Raw genomic sequence first — 20,668 nt, forward strand, 5'->3', positions numbered from 1 at the left:
GAGTTCGCTCAATAGCGTAAGCAATCAGGACTCTAACGGAACAATTTTCGTCTCGATCACTCTTTTTCTTCTTCTTTTAGAAAATCAAAGGAAACCTCGCATACGTCACGTACGGCGGCAAAGCTACTCACATAAAATGTGTACGGAGTGCCGCGTGGCAAATACGCTGTTTATGTTTTTCTAAAGTTTTCTTTGGCCGGGGGAGAGTAAGGATTGCGGGAGATAGTCTGGACGAACCCCACCACCAACTACACAGAAGCCTAGTAAAAAGTATATAAATTTCAATTTGCACTACATTTGGATAAATTTGTAATTCGCATACTAGTTTATTGTTTATTTAATACTCTGCGACGCATCTTTCCATAAGGTCAAAAACGTGCTTTCGTTATACGGATGGAGAAGCGAAATGAACGAAGGCAGACCCCTAGCGTCATAAGTCAAGTTTGGTCGCAGGGTCTTCATCTTGAAGCCTGCTAGACTGCGAAGGTAATTTGTAACGTACATGTCATCCGCTGGCATATAGGGTACATAATAAGCAGCTCTCAAGAGCGGCCCTATCATAATACTGCGGAAGAAGATACATATGCCGGTGCAAAACGCGTGTATCTCGTGCATTTGGAGGGTGAAGACGACGTCACAGTGCTTGCCGGATAGCTTCCCCAGTCTGCACTGGTTGTAGAACTCGGACAGCACCTTCCGCTTTATAGGAAGACAATACATGGAGTCATCTGAACGCGCGTACTCTTGTAGGAATGACACGGCCTGCTTCGGGTAGAAGAACACGTCGTCGTCCAGCTTTGCGATCAGCTTTGCTTGCGAGCAATGCCTAGAGACCCACTGCATTCCGAGGACGAATTTGTAGGTCAAATTGAAGTAGTGTTCCTCGTATTGCAGCTGGACTATGTCGCCGTATTTCCCGCCTTCTTGCAAAAGGTGCTCCTGCAATGTGCTGTTGTTCCGGAGCGCGACGAAGTACACGGCCTCCCAATGGAAGCGCCGTTTCAGGTTTTCGTGCAGCGATGTTTTTCGATACAGGTCTCTGCGTTTCCTGTTGACGAGAACCAAAAACGCAACTTACATCACTGGCGGGTCCAGCACAAAGTGCAAGAGATGCAGTCATACAGTCAGTGGTGTAGCACGGAAGGCGGGATTGGGGGGAGGGGGCTCGAGCCCACCCTACCTACCACGCCCCCCCCCCCCCAATTTGGGGGAGACCCCCTAAAATTTATGAGAATTGTGCAATATTTCGTCAAAAGCATGTAAATACACCCCCTTGCGGAGCCCCCCCACCACCCCCCAAGGACGAAATTCTGGGTCAACCACTGACAAGATGTATGTATCTAAACTGGTAGCGAAAACAAGCGAAAATACCAGATCAGACCCATCGGCAAAGCTACGAGCATGAGGCGCGAGCGATCCTGGGTGTTGGTAGTAGAGGTACGATTGCAAATTGAAAAACTTTACAATATGAGCATGGCTTGTGCGTGTACTAATGGGTTATTCATAATTTCAATGCAGAAAAAACTTTCTGTTGCCCCACTGGTGCACATATACGAAATCATCTACCACCCGAGTACATTTCCGTGTCCTGCTCTGCCCCCTTTGCGCATGTGTCAGTGTTTATCCGTGCATCTCTGTATCCTTGCCGTGTGTCCGTGAATTGTAATACGGAGTTCGTACACTTTTTGGGTTAAACAGGAAGCGACGTTCACATCTGTACACTCTTAAAAATGACGCCTGGTGTACACCATTTCTGTGACAATTAACAGCATAAGTGTCACAAAAAAAGGCGTACGCCTCCCGTTTCCAACAAATCAGGGCAGATAACGGTATCATTCGAGATGATGGTTGGCTAGGAACGTGCTGTGTGGTGAAGTTCATTTTTAAGAGTGTGGACCAGACCAGACGTGTGAACAGATGAATACAATGCATCCCCTGTTGCTGGCCCCGCGAAAAAAAAAAAAAAATTCGTCATGAGACGAGCGGCCATGATAGCGTGAGTGTTAGCAGGAATCAGCTGTGCACCAACGATGATATGTTTTGTTGCAATGTACCTATAATGGCCACTCATTGAATAAGTGCAAACGTCTGATCACTACGTGTACGTATACGCTGTGCAAGTGCGTCTCTGCGCATGAGAGGAGGCAGTGAGAGGGAAGAGGGAGGGCGCCGCCGTAGCCAATGGAGCTTTCCGAGTGGAGTAACAGGGAGAGGAGATATGCGTATAGCTCTAGGTGGGAAATTGACCTCAAAGGAGCAGTCTAGAGGCCCACAACTTTGTTTCTGTTTTTGGTCAGTATGAAATGTTAGGCGGCCGAAAACAGTTTTCCCACAATTAGTGCAACCGTAGCGAAATTGGGACGCCTGCAATAGTTCCCCGAACCTCCCGTGCGCGAAACACCCTCCTTCGCCTTCACGATAGGCACGTGATGAGCGCCACCACGCGCGTCACTATGTGACGCAAGTGGAAAGGACGCTCCTCATTGGACCTGGGATCACATGATCGAGGTGAGCAACATCGCGCAGGCCGGAGCGTCTGCTACCGCTTCGGAGACTCCATGCGTTCTCCGGCTACGTGATGTCCGAAACGGAGGGTTTGAAGGCTGTCCACGACACAACCACGATTTTTTGGGACCGCAGATACCACGGGAAGAACGAGTGGTGCAGCCCGAAATTAACTGCTCTTGTACAGCGAAAACCCCGTGCTTCCCGACAGTGTGCAGCCTGTCCGACCGTTTTCACCGCGCAGTTGGTTCAGTGGCTAACAGTTGGCGCCACAATACCGCCGCCACCGCTTGCTTTCTGCTACTGTGAAGTCTGAGATTGCACAGAAGCCACGGATATATTACTCTTGTGATCGTAATCTTATTTTCTCAGGCTGCATATATGCTTTGTTGTTATTTTTTTTTATAGAAAACGTGATATAAATCATAAAGAATAGAAGTAAACAAGAACAGCTCGCAATGTTCGTAGCAGACGGTTTTTCCTACGAACGAATGAGGGGCTCTCTACCACCAACGTCACAGTAGAGTGGGTGTGGTCTGCAGTTGGAGCGCTCCCGCCTGTCACCGCGGCAGCGATTTTCCAAATTAATTGCACCGTGGTGAAACAACTTTGGACAGAAATATTTTGTGGGAATGCTTTTCACATACTGCTTTACAAGATGACAGCAGTTTTTGGCCATGTTAGATACCACTTTAATGCTCCTCTAAATGAACCTTCCTAATTTCTGTGTGGTCATCACGATGACCTTCTGTTTGGAGTTGTCAAAATCTGTGATGACTATGTATTTCGAATTGATATGTTTAATTAAACCTGATATGATTCATTTTTCTGTGTTCTCGTCTGGTGTTGTTGCGTATGGGATATCGTGGATTCTCATCTGAGAACTATCACTTTTTTATATGTGATCATGCTTATTTCGTGTAATGGGTATGGATTTCACACGTGCACTCACACACATTTGGGAATGATTGGTGTGACGGGCGCGCTGAGAGTCTGGCACGAGGGTCACTTAGGTTAGGCGTTGGGATTTCGTTCCCGCGAGAGGTCGCACGAGGGTCAGGTTAGGTGTTCTGATATATTTCATTGGGATGAGAGTTCGAGAAAGGGGAACTAACACCGGTGCATGCGCAATAGAGCGGAGATAAGTCTCTCTTGAACCGCCAGGTTCATACATATGGCCCACGCGCCGCTGCGCGCTGCCTTCCCAAGCAAGCAGGCATCAAGCAGAGCTTGACGGCAGAGAAATACGGCCGCTCTGTTCGAGTGTACCTCCTCTCCCCACCAATTAGCTGCGCCCGTTTCCTCGCTGCGCTGTGCTATTTAGTAAATCTAAATACGCCTCCGGGCCTCGAGAACACATAGAGCAGAGGCGGGCTGGGACCGGACCTGAAAATTAGGACCGTGCAGTGCTCTAGTTCGCATACTGAAACCGGGAGGACATCCATTCAACAGTCGAGGCGCAAACAGTCTATGGAACACTTGCGGTGTAAGCTACAAATGTAGTCGTAGAAAAACTCACCTGTGCGAAGCATCCGTGTGGAAGAAGAACAACGTATGAACTCGATCAGCTGAGCAAGACGCCGTAACGTTTCGACCCATCAGTGCTGCTGGAATGGTGACATTCTCAACCGGAAATGGAGTTTCATCGGTGTCACGCAGTTCAGGGATGCTGGCTGTCTCCCAAATTTCAGTGAAGGAAGTTGTGTAGATAACGTAAACAATGGCGGCATTGGACAACAGGATGAACACACAGAGCAGCCCGCATCTTCTTGAATCCTTCGAGAACAGATAAGACGTTCAGAACAGAATGCGCCATACATATTCACCCTTTCACTGTTTACAAGCAGAAGGCACAACCGGAAGTTCTCTATGGCTCCCAGCATCAGCGGCTACATGTGACACCACGCCATGTCACTCATTTCAGTTAAACCCTTTCACTGTTTACAAATAGCACGGTCTCTCAATACTCTCTCTGGTCTTGGAAACTACGGCGGAATACAATGGAGCGACTTGTTAAGGGTCCGGAGGCGTCGCGCGGGGGCGCTAATGCTGATCGGGAGGCAGGAGGCGCCGTCCACCGTTGGCAGACGACGGAGCCATACACTGTTAAAACAGAACTTCACCACATAGCACTCTCCTAGCCAACCGTCATTCCGAATGATATCATTCTGTGTCCTTATTTGCTGAAAACGGGAGGAGGCGCCTATCTAAGAACACATTATGCTTGTCCCAGGTAGGCTCCTCCCCCTGTTTTGAACGAATCATGACAGAGAATGATATCATTCGGTATGGTGGTTGGCTAAGAGCGTGCTATGTGGTGAAGTTCTGTTTTAACAGTGTAGGGCTACATGTGTTCAGTGGCCAACTGGAATGTGAATCAGACAGCATCGACAGTTCATTTGCCTTTTCGTTGATTCGTAATTGCGTACCAGCATGCCGAAGACATGCTGTGTAACTGGTTGCGACGTAGGGAAACTGACTTTTTCGTTTTCCATCTGGCCCCGTGCAATCCCATGTGTGTGGACCGAAAGTTCGGTTCCCCGAACACGAGGGTGTGCGTCATGCATTTCGACGCCGCGGACATAATTTGCTGTTACATGCACAAAGGCAACCAGTCAGCTGTGCTGTGATTATCCAAAATGGTATTATGCCCTGACTGATCCAAGATCACCCGCCTAGTGTGGCGTCCGGTACTAATCATCGATTATAGAAGGCTAGGAAATTTCAGGGGGGGAAGAGCACTATAGTCATAAGAGAGCAACAGTTTTAAAGGGAGAAGTATGGGGAATTAATAATAAGGATATCTAACGAACTATTGCATAAACAAAAAGCACCTGTTGCGGTATACGTACCACAAGGCATAGTGCGTGCAGCCCGAACACTGTTGTGTTTTGGACACGGACACAGAGAAATTAAAGTACCACTTCTAGCAGTAGCACAACTGTTCTAGTGCGCTACTGTTGTTGTTTTAAAGCACAAGAAACTACAAAAGCTATACACTACTAAAAACAAATATGACTAGGTTAGTTAATTTTCGAACAATGTTAGTCAATTATCGATTGCACAATTAGATCATAGTCAAACTAATTGCGCGGCTTAAAAATACTTCCTTTTCGTCTCCAACACACTCTTTAAAAAAAAGGGTGGAGCAGTTACACCCTTATAGGAGGTAATAGTTGTCGCATATGTTGTGCCTAAAAGGTTGCAAAGTTCCACCTCCTACCTACGAATATGGATACCGCTCCCCACTCTCCATCTCAAAATAAAGTTGTTGTTTGGTTCCCGCTTTTGATTCGGTGAGCGAGAGGGGAGTACGTCTTTTTGTAGCAATTCGAATGTATGATAATTGCTTTTACCACCCTTTTACACCCTTTATCAGATGCTATGTTGACCTAGGTGGTAACTATAGAAGTTACCATTTTTTCACACCCTATTTTCTTGGTTCCCCTGCATAATGGTTGCGCGACACCAATGCAACACAGGTTAGCACTTTTTTTTTTACCGCGAAGGTACCATTTCGCACCCGATGTACCGGTCTTGTAGCGCAACCACCTTACTATCACCGAGAGCCGCGTCTCAAGACTGCACCTTCTTATTAATTCTGCATTTAGTTCTTCTCAAATGAAGGTCTCCTGCATTAGCATCACGTTCATGCACGTCTATTCACGCTTTACGTCTGTTCTGAAGTAGCCTATACAACCTCTCAACTAAAGCTTACCTCGTCGACGACGACCTCAGGCTTTACTTTCTTGGAGTACATCATGGTACCATACACGACAAAGGCAACGTTCTTTCTGCCTGCTTCCACCTGACGGTGATATCACGCGAACGCGCTTGTGAACGTGCTGATGTTCTTCTTCTTCTTCTACCAATGAGATAATGGCCGTGAGCAACTAAGGGAGATTGGCCAGGACAAAAGGGGCGTGAGATGCCCTATCGCCATCACCACCACCACCACCACCTTGTTTATGTCTGTGCAGTAATGATGGAGACTAAGGCCAAGTCGGATCCAAGTCGGATCCAAGTATCTTATGACATATATGACATGGGATGACTAATGCAGGAACTGGATATGCACGTATGTAGGAATATGCGTATGACGACTATACAGGGCCAAAAGGATGGCTGTATGAATGTGTGTGTGTACGTGAAAGTGTATGAGTGTAGGAAGGAAGTGACTAGAAGCTGTTGGAGAGCACGATGTAGGATGCAAGACCCGCTACCACAGCCCTATGACAGAGCGCAGTGTGTGATGCTCCGAGAGACAACACTGACGCCAATGAGAGTGGGGCTCCTAACAAGCGTAAGGGTGTCCAGATATATCTGCGGCGTAATTGGCCGAGCTGAGAGCAGGTTAGCAAGAAGTGTTCAGTTGTTTCATCCTGGCCACAGTGGGAGCAAGCAGGGGACAAAGACCGTCCAGCACGGTGGAGGTAAAAATTTAGCGGCAGCGCCAGGCATCGAGCTCTCGTCACCAAGACTTCTGTCTGCCTTGAGCTGCAGAGGTTAGGGTTCCACGGAAAGACGAGGTGTTCATATGGCGGGCGTGGGGGGGGGGGGGGGGGCAGCTCGAGACAGACTTGTGAGCCGTCTGTACCTGGCAACAGAAGTGCGAGCAAGTACTGGGAGGAGAGGAAGAATCTCTCCGGAGAGGGACATTTTAGCGAGGGTGTCAGCGGTTTCGTTAAGGGTGAGTCCGCAGTGGCCAGGAATCCACGTGATTATGACGTTGCGAATATGAGGTGGGGCAAGCCGAGCCAAGATGGATACCAATGACTCTGAGGGCGCCCGGAAGCCTGAGGGCGACGCCAAGGCTGAAATGACAGATAGGGAGTCCGACAGCAGGATAACTTGTTCGAAGGCGGGAGGAACCCTCCTAAGGGCAAGGGCCATAGCTAAGAACTCGCTTTCAAAGGGTGGGGTAAAGTCAGGGAGGCGAACCGGAAACTGGAAATCAAGCTGTGGGAAGTACAAGCCAGCTCCAGCGCGCTCCGCAGAAACCGACGCGTCCGTTGCAACAATCAAGTACTGCGCGTAGCGATTTAGGTGGTCCGTTAATGTCCTCTGTAGAGTGGTCAGCGGAAGCCGCTTGGCATCCGCATGAAATATCTCGGAGACTTGAATGAAGGCGGCATCCCGGTGAGGACCAAGTACACATACATCGGCCAAAGAGATCCTGAATGGCGCGAGGAGCTGTTCGGCGAAAAGCAGCTGTGGTGTATTCCTACGGTGCCAACGACGTGTTAGCCAAAGCCGAGTGTCTCTTATCGACTCGTTATTCTCCAACGCAATCGGGTGTTGTCTTTGCGAGAGGTAGCAACAGATAGTAAGAGACCGAAAGCGTTCTTTCAGTGAAGGTAGACGGGCTTCAGAGAGGAGTGCGTCGTTTGCCGTATATTTAGGGAGACCTAAACAGAGCCGCAAGGCCCGCCTCTCTAAGATGTATAGTTTACTCAAGCGTCAGTCAGGCAGAGAAGAAACCAGAACACAGCCGAACTCTAATATAGGTCGGATGTACAGTTTATATATATACAGGAGGGCAGCCCTGCGCATACCAATGCGAGGGCTGCAGCAACGATGAAGTATGCAGAGAGCTTTCGACGCCTTAGCGCTCAGGTAGTCGATGTGTTGGGACCAGCACAGAGCCTCATCATACCACACACCCAGGTATTTAAGCTGGCTCACCTGACGGACAGACTGGAGCCCCACCCTTAGATCAATAGAGATGGCCGCATCCAGCGGGAAGACGAGAATAGCAGACTTAGCCACATTGAGCGACAGATGGACAGAGTCTAGCCACGTGGACAAGGTGTTCATATAGGCTTGCAGCTTCGCATACAGCTCTGGCAAAGATGGTGCCGAAGCGAAGAACGCAATGTCGTCGGCATACGTTACAGTGAGGACTTCTGGGTCACAAGGGAGAGAGCTCATGAGAATGTTAAACAGTATGGGGACAGGACCGAGCCCTGGGGGACACCTTTACTCTGGGGGTACGCTGAGGAGACAAATCGGCCGTCTGAACAGAAAAAGGTGCGACCCGAGAGAAAGTTCGCAATCCAAGTGAGCAGATACGGGGGGGTGGCGGTGTCTAGCAGCCTCTGGAGGAGCACAGCATGTATGACACTGTCATATGCTTTGGCGATGTCCAGGGCAACATTCACCGAACGGCAGTACCTTCTTCTTCAAAAAATTGAAAATGGTAGCAAGGGCAGTCTCGTAGTCGTATCAGGGGTGAATCCAGACCCTCGGTTTGGGGAGGGGGCGGTTTCTTTGTCGGAGCTCGTAGTGAGGGAGGGGAGAGAGGGAAATCCAAGGTATAATCTGACGTGTGTTTTTTTTTTGGGGGGGGGGGCGATCGCCCAACAGCCCCCCTCCCCCCCGGATCCGCCACTGAGTGGTATAATACAGGGTCTTACCCTATAAAAGTCTACCCGCGCCAGTTACTCAATGCATGTCGCACGTTGTGCTACCTACGTGTAAAACTCATAAGGACATTCAATCATGGTAAATGTCGAAGTGATTAAGCACCAGAACGCGAAGTTATAGCGCAAAATGTGCGATTCCTATAGTGAAAACAGCCAAGATGGCGGTTTTGCGAAGCGCAGTTGTGACGCAGGTCCCCAGAGGGCGACGTCTCCCTTTGGCAGGCAGACACATCTCCGCGCAATGTTATTTCACTGCCATTCAGTATAAGCAGACGATGTCCCTTTTGGTTGTCGTCTGCCAATTACGTCGGCAATTTCGTTCCTCACTTTGCTCACTTCGGGAGCAAAACATGACAGTTACACGAAAGCGAAACGAAAACCACAGTTCCATCCTGCTGGCCCTGCTGGCAGGATCGGGTCACCGGAGCTCATCCAAAACTGCCGTCAAACCGTCAAACTAAGGAAGCCGCCAAATCTAGAGTGGGGTCATATCTTTTGTGTTTTATTGTTCTTTTAGACTGGCCTCCACCTCTGAGCTTTCTAACTCGAGCCTACTTAGATTTAGGTTTCAATTCCGTGATTGTGGAATTAATGCGAAATTGTCGGTTTGTGAATTAAGGAAACGTATTTTTCGAAGTTCTTGATCTACAATATGCTGCACAGTTTTGTGAAATTTGTGATTTGTTGCTTCCGGGCTTCAAGCCTTGTTTACGTCGTCGCGTTTGTTGGAGTAGTGTTGTCGGTGCTGTGGCCTTTACATTTGCGTCCCATTTACCACTTCTATCATGAACGATGACCTGCGTTCGTTTTTGTGAATTCGTTTCAAGTTAAGTACGCAGCATATGGATCATCGTGCTAGTTGCATCATGCAATTGAACTATTAACAGATGTCGTAGAGCGTGAAGAAAAACAATGTGCAAGTTTCCGGCGATGCAGATATGCATCAAGTTGTTTGCATCGAATGAACTGCGCATGTTGACGGTACTTGGCACACAGCTCTGTAGATCGATGTGCGATATCACAACCTGCCGTGATTCAGGCAGAATAGCTATACGAATGCACGAAGTAGAGGGAAATGTGTAGGTGAATGAGAGAGCAACACACAGCTTTGTTGCAACAAAGACAATCTGTTTATTAATGCCAGTCACGATTTCATTAGAGAACAGTACAGTAAAATTAAGCTGTTTCACGGGGTAGCCAACAGACATGTAGCTGCTGCTGCCAAGGAGCGTGTAAAAACGTAGTTGTGGATGGGATGCTGTTCTACAGCGCTACGTCTGAGCAAACTATACTTGCGTCTGTCTTTTTTTTTTTTAAGAATGCTCCCTAGAAAAGGGAAGAAAAATGTGGAGGTACAGTCTTTCAGTTTCCCATCTGTAAATCAGGATGGCATCAGGTGCTGCTGATGCATTTGGGTGTTATAAGCTTCGTAATTTTTCTCTTTTCTCTGTGCAACTGGACCTCAGGTAAAGGAAGTCAAATATACAGTTGTCACAATTAATGGTCACAAATGCTGAATGTTGTGATATCAAACGTGCCTTGCATAGTTTATTTTTGCACTAAAATAATTTTACATCATACATACGCATTCATATTGTCACTAATTAGTAGATATGATACATGATTGGAGTTCAGACGGAGATCATGTTCAACCAAAATTGGGGCTCAACTGATTCGGGGTAATAATCAGTAGGAGATGAGTTTAAATTAGGGGTGTGCGAATATTCGAGTTCTCGAATTCGAATCGAATATCAAACGCTCGAACTATTCGATTCGCGATCCGAATATCCAATATTCGAATATTCGACTATTCCACGAATATGAACGACACAACCCGAATGTGGGCTTCACCTGATGCTTCCGTGCATGAGGTGAAGCCTGCTTTACGAAATTGCCCTTGTTGCGGGACCAACACAGGCGGGACGGTGTTTTGTTTGAGATAACGTTATCCAAAGTTAGTTTTGTAGACATCGTCTGTGGAAGGGGTGGCGCCCCTCCCACATGCAGTTTAGCGGTGCCGACGAGGGACTTTGATTTGATGTCTGTGAGATTGCCTTTAAAAAGTTGGAACTCTTGCATAATGACTACAGCCCACGAACAAGAAGGGTGTCTTAAAGATGTCCTTTACGTCTAAAATTTCAGTAGTGCAACTTCCCAGGGCGAGTGCAAAGAAACTAAAGGGTGTTCATGGCAAAGCTGAGGCAGGATGCCAATTCGTTTGTTTCACAAATGGCCTGTGGTTGTCTGAAGCAATTACAGCCTCATCCGTGTAACATGCTACTGCCTGACATCACATTTTGAAATGAAGGTAACCACTCCAGTACTCCAATAAGTGTAGGCTCACCTGGAAAGCAGGAAGCACTCTCATGTAAAATTAAAGAGTAGGGGCTTTAAACAGAAGAATTGCATGTCTCTCTTGTGACAGTTAATGCCAGAAATATTGCACTAAAGCCATGGGCTACAAAATGGAAACTTTTAGTGCGAAAGTCACATATTGTAAATTTTGCACGAATATTCGATATTCGATTCGGTATTCGGAATTTTTCCCCCCATTCGATTCGATATTCGATTCGACTTAAAATATTCGGATTCGCACACCCCTAGTTTAAATTGAAAAAGTCAGACCGTAAATATAATGTTGTAGATACACAGGCTGTTCGACACAGGTACACCTCTATATTAAAAGAATGGATGGTGATCATGAGTGGTCTACTTTATTGTATCGAATACAATTAACACACAATTTATGAATGGTCAATATTCCTGCAAAATATTATAATGGAGATTCATAAAGCGAGGCTTATAATTTTGCAATAAATAAGGAAATGGGTTTTGTTTGAGAAAACTGTTAATAAAATAAAGGAATTTGTGAATTTCATCAATCAAGAGATGATTCTATTTTGTTTCAGTGAAAATACAATTGCATTGAGTTTCTCTGTAACAAGCTGTGACTGTATTACACAGGAGCATTCACCACGCCACGCTGCACTGTCAGTGTCGGTACTCCCCATATAAAAGAGATGATCGACTGAGCAGCCACGATGTAGAACATGTTGTAGCACATAGCTGCTTGATGTAGACAGTCGTAGTGCCCACGCACTTTGCTGGAGATTCTTCCTTGGTTTTGGTATAATTGCACAAAGATTTAAGCCATAGTTTTGTGGTTAGTACATGAATTTTAATCATGTAACATGTGCTAGATGAATATGCCTCACAGAAACTATCTGGCCACCTTTTTTGGCTTTTCTGGCTTTTAAAAATTACATTTATGCAGCAATCATGTACTTTTAATTGGTACTTTACTTTTTAAAGGATTTGAAAACCCGTGCTCAAGCAAAAAATACGCTGCAAGCAGACTTTCAACTGAATGGCCCAAGTGAAGCCGTTCCTGTGTCATGGCTTCATGGCAAATGCTTGAAGAGGTTTGCATCTGAGACACACTTTGCTGTTGGTATACTCTTGCATGACCTGCACACAAGCACAAGCAGGATAAAATTGAGAAAATTCACAGAGAAGTACAGAGGCACACTGACACTAAAAGGAATGAAACAGTGTGAGCTCCATCACCTGAACATGTATACTTTGCTGACCTGGTGCCGGAACGCTAGGGCATGCACCAGGCTTCAGTACAGCTCGACTGTGTCCACCATAAAAGAAGCATTGCTGAAAATGAGTGGAGCACATGAGGTCGTGTTTGCAGTCAGTGTAGGATTTCGCATTCACATCCTCAAGTCGCTGAACCCATTTCGAATATCGTTTCGTATGTTGTTGTGGGAGCCTGTGAGGGCGACAAATTTTCATTAACAATCTTACAGAAACAACAGAAGTAGTGCCCTCTTTATCTTTATGTAGCACACGCATAATACACCTTCAAATGTGTCGGAAAAAGCTATAGGATCTCCAGCTGCAGGTGCATGCATCCCCAGAGCCTTCCCGAGTGGAGCTGTTAAGGGGATGGTGCAGCATCTGCTTGCCATATTCCCAGAGTGAAAATATCTGAGTGCTTGTATTACCTTGAGGAAAATACAAGGTGCTCCTATATGTGTGTACATGTATCTGAAATGCAATTATTTTCTTAGTAACTTGCACTGCTTCTTTCGGTACCTTTTCTCGGATGGTTGAACAAAAACATGACAGGTGGGATCAAACAAACATAAGTAACATTGATAAGGTGGATGCTGAGCTGCATGCTACCTTACCGCATTTGACCTCTATAGTCAATGCTGTGTTAGTAAAATATTTCTGATGTTGAAATTTATAAGTTTGGGTAAATGTTACAAAAGTAAAGCTATGTTTGTATATATTGGCACTCTGATGTACAAAGCTGCACGGCCGGTGAAAGACAAACTTAATTCACTCGAAAACATAGTGGAAGAATTTCACACACATGAAAGTAACAGATGCGTATACGAAGAGGGGAGTCAAGTCCTGTAGATCACATAAACAAAATACAGAAGCCGACACATACTCCTGACCCCCCTTCCGCGAAACTGGGTTGGCGAGCCTTTTTGTTCATAACAACACCTTTTACTGTTCTTAAACGGTTAGAGGTCACCTATCCGTCTGCCCAGCTATTCATTGTACACAGACATGTGGCACCATATCTCCTCTCCTCTTCCCTTTCGTTGTACAGCAGTGTGTTTAGTCGTGTATACTATATATACTTATGTGTGTCACCTCTTCACTTTGTACCTGAGGAAGCGTGGACCTCCACGCGAAAGCTTGTACAAATTAAACTTAAACAAAAATCTTCAGTGTCGGCTTCTGTATTTTGTACACATGAAAGTAGGAAAAGCAGGCTACTTACTTTAGGAAAGATGCTCCTGATCCACCCTCTCTCTGCACTGCTTGCAGTTCTCTTTTATGCATTTATTGGGCAACAACAATAACAACTTTATTTTAAGATTATGAATGGGGAGTTCCATCGCCTGAGGCTAATGGGGAGTTTCATGTTTATGTTGCTGACTTCCGAAACAGAGCGTCGAAGCTCTCGGATTTCGGCTCCATTTAAAGGCATCGGTAACCACGATATCTTTGAAATCGCCAATAAACTCACTAATTAAAGACACGTTCACGCGTTTTATGGCTTGACAGGTTTGACAACCACGGAATAGAAACCTAACTCTAAGTAGGCTCGAGTTAGAAAGCTCAGAGGTGGAGGCCAGTCTAAAAGAAGAATAAAACACACAAGATATGACTCCACTCTATAGATTTGATCGCTTTTTATCACGTTTCACACGTCTTTGTTTGGTACACACAGTGACAAAACGACAAACATGAACCAAAACCATTGTTCAGATTTCCTCCGCCAAAACTAGCGGGCTCCGCCAGTTCTGGCCTGGCAACACGGGGACGCCTAATGGCGGCTTCCTTAGTTTGACGGCAGTTTTGGATGAGCTCCCGTGACCTGCTCCCACCTGGGCAGGATATGCGACACGTCGCCGCCTGGGGAGCAGCATGTCAACTGCCCTTCGCAACACTGCCATCTTGATTGTTTCGACTACGGGAATTGCATGTTTTTCTTTATAACTTCGCGCTGCGGTGCTCAATCACTTCGAAATTTACCATGATGATTGAATGTCCTTATGAGCTTTGTATGTAGACCGCACAATGTGCCCCCTGCATTGAGTAATTGCCGAGCACGTCATGCCGGCACGGGTAGTCTTTTATAGTGACCCTGTAGATTACCATAGTGGCAGTATGCTACTCGTCTTCTTCCTCCTTCTTCTACTTCATCTACAAGGTCCAAAGGGGAAGGGCCATGGCTAAACATAGCTAATACGTGACTTCCTTTTCTGCCCTTCTTCCTTCTCTTGCCTCAAGGCTGGATATGAGCTATGCCAATGACGCCTCGATAAAGAAAGCCTGAGTGATGGTGGTGGTGGTCCTAGTGAAAGAGCTTGCTGTTGTCAGCCTCACAGAGCTATGTGGGCAACGTCACGACTAACGCTCCTGGAGAATGTGCGTCCTGGGCCGACTTCGAAGGGAACTGTGCCGACATATGCCTGACCTTGTTGGTGCCATATGCTTGCGTAATACTACGTCGAGTCCCACGATGATGGAACTGCTTGTCGTAGTGAACTGCCACGTAGTAAACGCGTCCACCAATGACGAACGTGCTTTTGCCGGCCGTAGCTATGGAGACGAGCCGCCATAAGCCGCATGGGAAGCCACTCGTAGTCACAGAAAACCCGACTCTGAACTCGACAACATGTCGACAACAGTTCAGAACTGGGGTAGTTGGTACGTATTAAACATAACATCGCTTCCTTATCCTTGTTACCTAGAGGAAGAAGTGGAGAGAAGAAATTGTATTACCTTTATAAATGTATGTGTCATGTGAACTTAAAACTTCTCAAGTTGCGAGTGCGGCGAATCGTGTGTCTCTGTTCTCCCTTCGTCCTTGTCTCGTGCACTGTTACGATGTTTAATCTGAAATATCGGTTATCGGAAAAATCGGTTTGAAACCGTCTGCAGCGATTTACTGACGTCATATGCCTACGTGCGAAGGAGTGAAAGGAGGCATTAAGCAGGCCATAAGAAGGAAGATAAATTCAGTCCGTCATCTACATCCGCCGTTGGAGATAAGGAGACACAGTAGCGCGCCAGGAGAAATACTGCAGCGCCACCATGTGTCATCAGTAGGGGCGTGGCACGGAGGTGGTGATGGTGAAAGGGCTCGCCGTTGTCGGCCTCACAGAGGTGGGCAACGTCACGACTGACGCCCCGGGGAATGTGCGGCATGAGCCGACTTCTACGGGAACTGTGCCGACATATATCTGAAAACGTCTTAAGAAAATCCAGGAAAACCCCAGACAGCACAGCCGGCCCCGGAATTGGAAGTAGCACGGAGCCCTTCCATAGTGTCATGCGGAGCAGCCAATACGGAAGCAGAGAGAGTATGATGGATTACGTTTTTCTGGCGTAGGAGGGAGCGTGACGTCTCTGTGCCCAGCCACCCTATCTGCGGCGCAGTAATATCTTGAGAACTGACGGACCAGATCTCTGTTCCTTCTGTTGAGCACACATGTATGTTGCCATCCAATGTATTGCTCCACAGACGAAAGCGTGCTGGGCGAATGTGTCACCCGTCACATGGTCACACGTCACAGCAAACGTCACCGCACGTGATTTTAAAGATGGTCGCGCCCGTGATCGGCGGCCAAACCGTTTGTAAACAACGCGTTTGCTCTTCCTGTGCGCCGTTTTGAACGTTTTTCGATCCCACGGTAATTATTTTTATCCGATAATCTCGTAGTAGAACGCGTAGTTTTGCACATAAGGGCTCGTATACTGTTGACCACTTCCAAAGCGGTGATGACGACCCGGTTTTAACTTTTAAGACACACTGAGCCGATAAATGGGGTACCATATCACGGAAGAAGCACCGTATACTTTACGCTCGCAAAATACGTTCATCTCTTGACTTTATGCCAATTGGAGTATGCCGGCAAGCGATAAAAAGACATGTAAACAAGGCCACGTGACCTCAAAATGACGTTGCCTATGACGTGTGACCACGACAAGATGGTGGTTTTGCAAATAGCACCCGCTTGAGGGTAGTTACAACAATGGCGGGTTTGTGTCACCCCTGTGCGCGGAGAAGTAAGGAGATCGGACTCTGCTACCCCGCCGTTGAGAAAGCGTGGTCCCGATTCCTCGAATCTTTTGCGGCTGCGGCGTGGCGCTCGTGGCTCGTGTGACGGAACGCGATCACGTTCCGTCAGTTACAGTGCCGTGTATTCTGGCCAATAGGAGGAGCCTAAAAAAGAGGCTCGACCTCTCAATCAAACTTGGGCCCCTTTCATTGGTTGCCATTTTCCATGGAGCCACCATGACACGAATATTTCTCCAAGATGGAGGATGGTGCTTGAAACGACGAAGCGGTGATTTCGTGACAAATAATTTTCACAGACTACTTTAATTTCATGCTGTGAGTATATATCTTCACCTACGCATTTGCAAAAGTAGCTTCAACTTTTGCTCCACCATCATATTTACGCGAAAATGAAATGTTTCGTCGCTACAGCTAGGCCTAGTCAAGACCGCTATCCCAAGAAAATAGCAAGAAAGACGCCCCTGATGCGTAAGATTTTGCTCTATATCATTGCATTTTATTTGCACATACATCTTTACGCATTTTCGATTCAATGTACTTACGTTACGTGATTTAAAACTTCATACCGGCAGCCGTCTACTACGAAGAATCGGTTCTACCGCTCTCCTGGCCAGTCACTTCTGCCAGCAACCATTTCTGCAATTCCGAGACTTCCCAACATGCCTCTCTCCATACAGATGGCGTTGATAAAAGTGGGCGCAAAATCCGTCATTTTTGGTCTGTCACCAGTGATATCCGTTTCAATCCAAATCAATCGAGTTCCTCCAAAATCGTGGCACCCAGTAAATAAGGGTGAGGTACAAGTATGGCCTGCAATAATAGCCCTATCGAAAATGTGTCTAAGAGACCTCTCAAAATTTCCTGAGAGGTCTGAGAGGACATTTCAAGAAATCTTGAAAGGTCTGGTAGGACCTTTCAGGCAGCCCAGAGGGGTCTGAGAGGACCTTTTAGAGAAAATCTGGAAGACGTTGTAGAATCATTCATGTAGCCCTGAGGGGTTTTGGAGGACCTCTCAGACAGCTTTGCGACAGTGCGTCGTGCAAGACCTCCCAGAGCAAGTTGCTACATGTTTTCCGCGCCGCGGGACATGCTACCTCGTCCGCTTTGGAAAATAGCTCACAAGATTTCACATGTTGTGCATTATTCCTCCAAGGAACACGTGCCGTGATAACCTTGTATTGCCGTTTCCCCTTGAAGCTATTGTTCTTGCAATCCGTGCATTATTGCACTGCACGTAAGTGGAAGCGTTTCGGCCAGTCGCCAGCGGTTCAATCAGTCTGTTTTGAAACGTTGAAGTGTGAGGACGTCGGCCGTGGACCTCAAGTAATTTGCGTTTTGTCTTCGGGATTCTAACTGTTTTTGAGGTATGTAGACGATGTGTCAAATATGCTTTTGTGAGTGACAGGCATTCCTGTTCACTTTACGCTTTTACCACTGTTCGCAGACACGCATTATAAGCACCGATAGGAAGATTACCAACCACGTTAGGTTACCAACGGCGCTTTGTGCCAAACGGTATGTTATATATTTCGATGCCTACACACTGACTTACACTGACATTTTGAAATTGTATTTCTTACAGATGAATCTCGTACGAAGCGACAGGTGGTGAGAATCCAATCTCGCCAGTTAGTTGGCGTCTTACCCATGCAAGGGAAACTAGACGGTGCATCGCGAGTCCCCAAGTATACGTAAAACAGACGAACTTGATCACCGAGAAGCAGGGTTCCTCAAGAATATTTTTCATCGCCGCTGTACGGACATTGCGAATATGTGTCCCATGAGTTCACGCTTTGTGGAATACGACAGTACAGGGGCGGATCCAGGGAAGATCTTCGGGGGGGGGGGGGGGGCACTAAAAAAAAGAGAGAAGACGGGGGGGGGGGTCGCCATGTAAGACGGCGAGCTGCTGCGCTTTCATTTCACACCAGAACTTTATTTATGATCTGATGTCATGATTTGTTCAAAACAGGGGGGAGGCGCCTATCTGGGACAAGATAATCTGTCCCAGATAGGCGCCTCCTCCCATTTTCAACAAATCAATGCACAGAATGATATAATTCGGAATGATGGTTGGCTAGGAGCGTGCTATGTGATGAAGTTCTGTTTTAACAGTGTGCAGCGTAGACGGCGGAATCGAACATTGATGTTCCGATGTCAGATCTGGGCATTAGCTTCAGAGAGGTCCTCTCAGGCTGAGAGGACCTCTCAGTCCCATAACACATTAGACCTGAGGGGTTTTTCACTAGGGAGGGAACTGTATTTCGACTTGTGATTGGCTAGATACCTGAAAAAGTGTGTGGAGCTTCAGGTATATGCAGGTCCCATCAATGGGCAGACTCCCTTTAAATACACGGCACTGGTCAAGTACTTGGTCCTTTGAAATGACGTTCCTGTAATGCGCTATTTCAGCTGTACTACCCTGTTAAAACAGAACTTCACCACATAGCACGCTCCTAGCCAACCGTCATTCCGAATGATATCATTCTGTGTCCTTATTTGCTGAAAATGGGACGGGGCGCCTATCTGGGACATATTATGCTTGTCCCAGATAGGCTCCTCCCCTCGTTTTGAACGAATCATGACAGAGAATGATATCATTCGGTATGGTGGTTGGCTAGGAGCGTGCTATGTGGTGAAGTTCTATTTTATATAATTTTTTTTACATATAATTGGGGGTTTACGTCGCGAGACAACTGAGATCAGTTCTATTTTAACACTATAGTGTGTCCAGTGCGAACAGGAAAAAAACTGTTTTGATAAATGAACACGGTTGTCGTGTATCAAGGAACGATCTCTCTCTAAATTTTTCGCCTGCAGCTTTTGCTGGTACAAAGCGACATTTTTACAATGTGGGGAAGACGCCTTGAAGGAGGCTCCGCGTTGGCTCAAAGGCTTGAATGCCTCAATCAGCGTAGTGCGCTCGCAGTTAAGAAGCTGTCACGAATCGCGGATAACGTTTTTATTTCTTTCTTTCAGATAAAAAAGACACCTGAAAAAGCACAAAGGTGTTGTTCGACATCGTACATCGAGTGCGAGGTGTACCTTGATGAATCGTGTGCATTGATTATTATTACTCCCCACGAACCAGTGATGGGCAGTACTTGAAGTACCAAGTACTCAAGTAGTACTTTAAGTACATTTCTGTGTACTTGTACTTTACTTTAAGTACATTTTAAATCGTGTACTTTGTACTGTACTTGAAGTACTTTTTTCCGAGTACTTTTCCATCAAGTACTCAAGTACCCAAACTTGGACTACAGACAAAAACTCACAAAAGAGTACCAAAAATGCACCCCGCTAAAAGCGCTAAAATGACAAGAAGAAGACGAAAACACACAGATAGGGCTATCTCTGAGGTTTCGTCTTCTTGCCGTCATTTTAGCGCTTCTAGTGGGATGCAGTACCAAGATTCCCAGTATGACATTGTACCAAAAGGGATTTTTGTGCTTTTAGAGAGCATATTTTTTGAAGCAAATTTATTGTTGAGAGGCTTGAAATGTTGAAAAAGTATCAACGCTTCTATGATTATGTAAAACGAATGGAATGCAAAGACACGCACACATTATGACACTGCAACCGGCAGCACAATGACTTGGTCAATTGTCATTTCAGTTCTCCCAATGCAAGGTTCTATACTTTTTTTATATTGTTTCCTTCATTGGCAATTAATAATCAATTTATATCACAATGTGTGATTGCATTACACGATGAACACTCTGAAAGACACACATGCTTTCATTTTTACATTTTATGTTTTTATAATTGGCCACATGGATTACATTGCTGCATATCACAGTCGTATAAAAATGAAGGCTTACATCGTGTTTCGTCCTTTTTAATGTTCTTTATATTCTTTTTTTAAACATGTTGTATTTCAAAAAGCAGCAAGGAATGCCCAGTATGTATAATCTCTGTTGGCTTGTACTTTTCCCCCCTGAAATTATCTAGCCTCTTATACCCGAAGATTAGTACCGGAACACCACACTAGGCGGGTGATCTCGGATCAGACAGGGTATAATACGTGCTATTTTGCATAATCACGGCACAGCTGACTGATTACCTCTCTACATGTAACTGCAAATTAGAACACCTGATTAAGTTCATATACACGGGTTAG

At 46.3% G+C, this 20,668-nt stretch overlaps 1 protein-coding gene across 1 annotated transcript; it reads right to left on the reverse strand.

Moving 5' to 3' along the window:
- Positions 1-319: 319 nt before the first annotated feature.
- On the reverse strand, positions 320-6,329 carry LOC135398106 (beta-1,3-galactosyltransferase 5-like). The gene is made up of 3 exons (XM_064629527.1): positions 6,224-6,329; positions 4,025-4,281; positions 320-1,048 (listed from the first exon to the last, which is right to left on the reverse strand). The coding sequence occupies exons 1-3, from the start codon at positions 6,266-6,268 to the stop codon at positions 334-336; spliced, it is 1,017 nt and encodes a 338-aa protein (XP_064485597.1). The 5' UTR covers positions 6,269-6,329; the 3' UTR covers positions 320-333.
- Positions 6,330-20,668: the final 14,339 nt, after the last annotated feature.

This window comes from Ornithodoros turicata, chromosome 6, assembly GCF_037126465.1.
Source record: "Ornithodoros turicata isolate Travis chromosome 6, ASM3712646v1, whole genome shotgun sequence".
NCBI classification, from domain to species: Eukaryota; Metazoa; Arthropoda; class Arachnida; order Ixodida; family Argasidae; genus Ornithodoros; species Ornithodoros turicata.

Coding starts and splice junctions, on each gene's coding strand:
- LOC135398106 (XM_064629527.1), bottom strand. CDS start 6,268: ATGATGTACTCCAAGAAAGTAAAGCCTGAGGTCGTCGTCGACGAG. Junction 4,282..6,223: donor CTGAGGTCGTCGTCGACGAG/GTAAGCTTTAGT, acceptor CTGTTCTCGAAG/GATTCAAGAAGATGCGGGCT. Junction 1,049..4,024: donor CACACGGATGCTTCGCACAG/GTGAGTTTTTCT, acceptor TCTCGTCAACAG/GAAACGCAGAGACCTGTATC.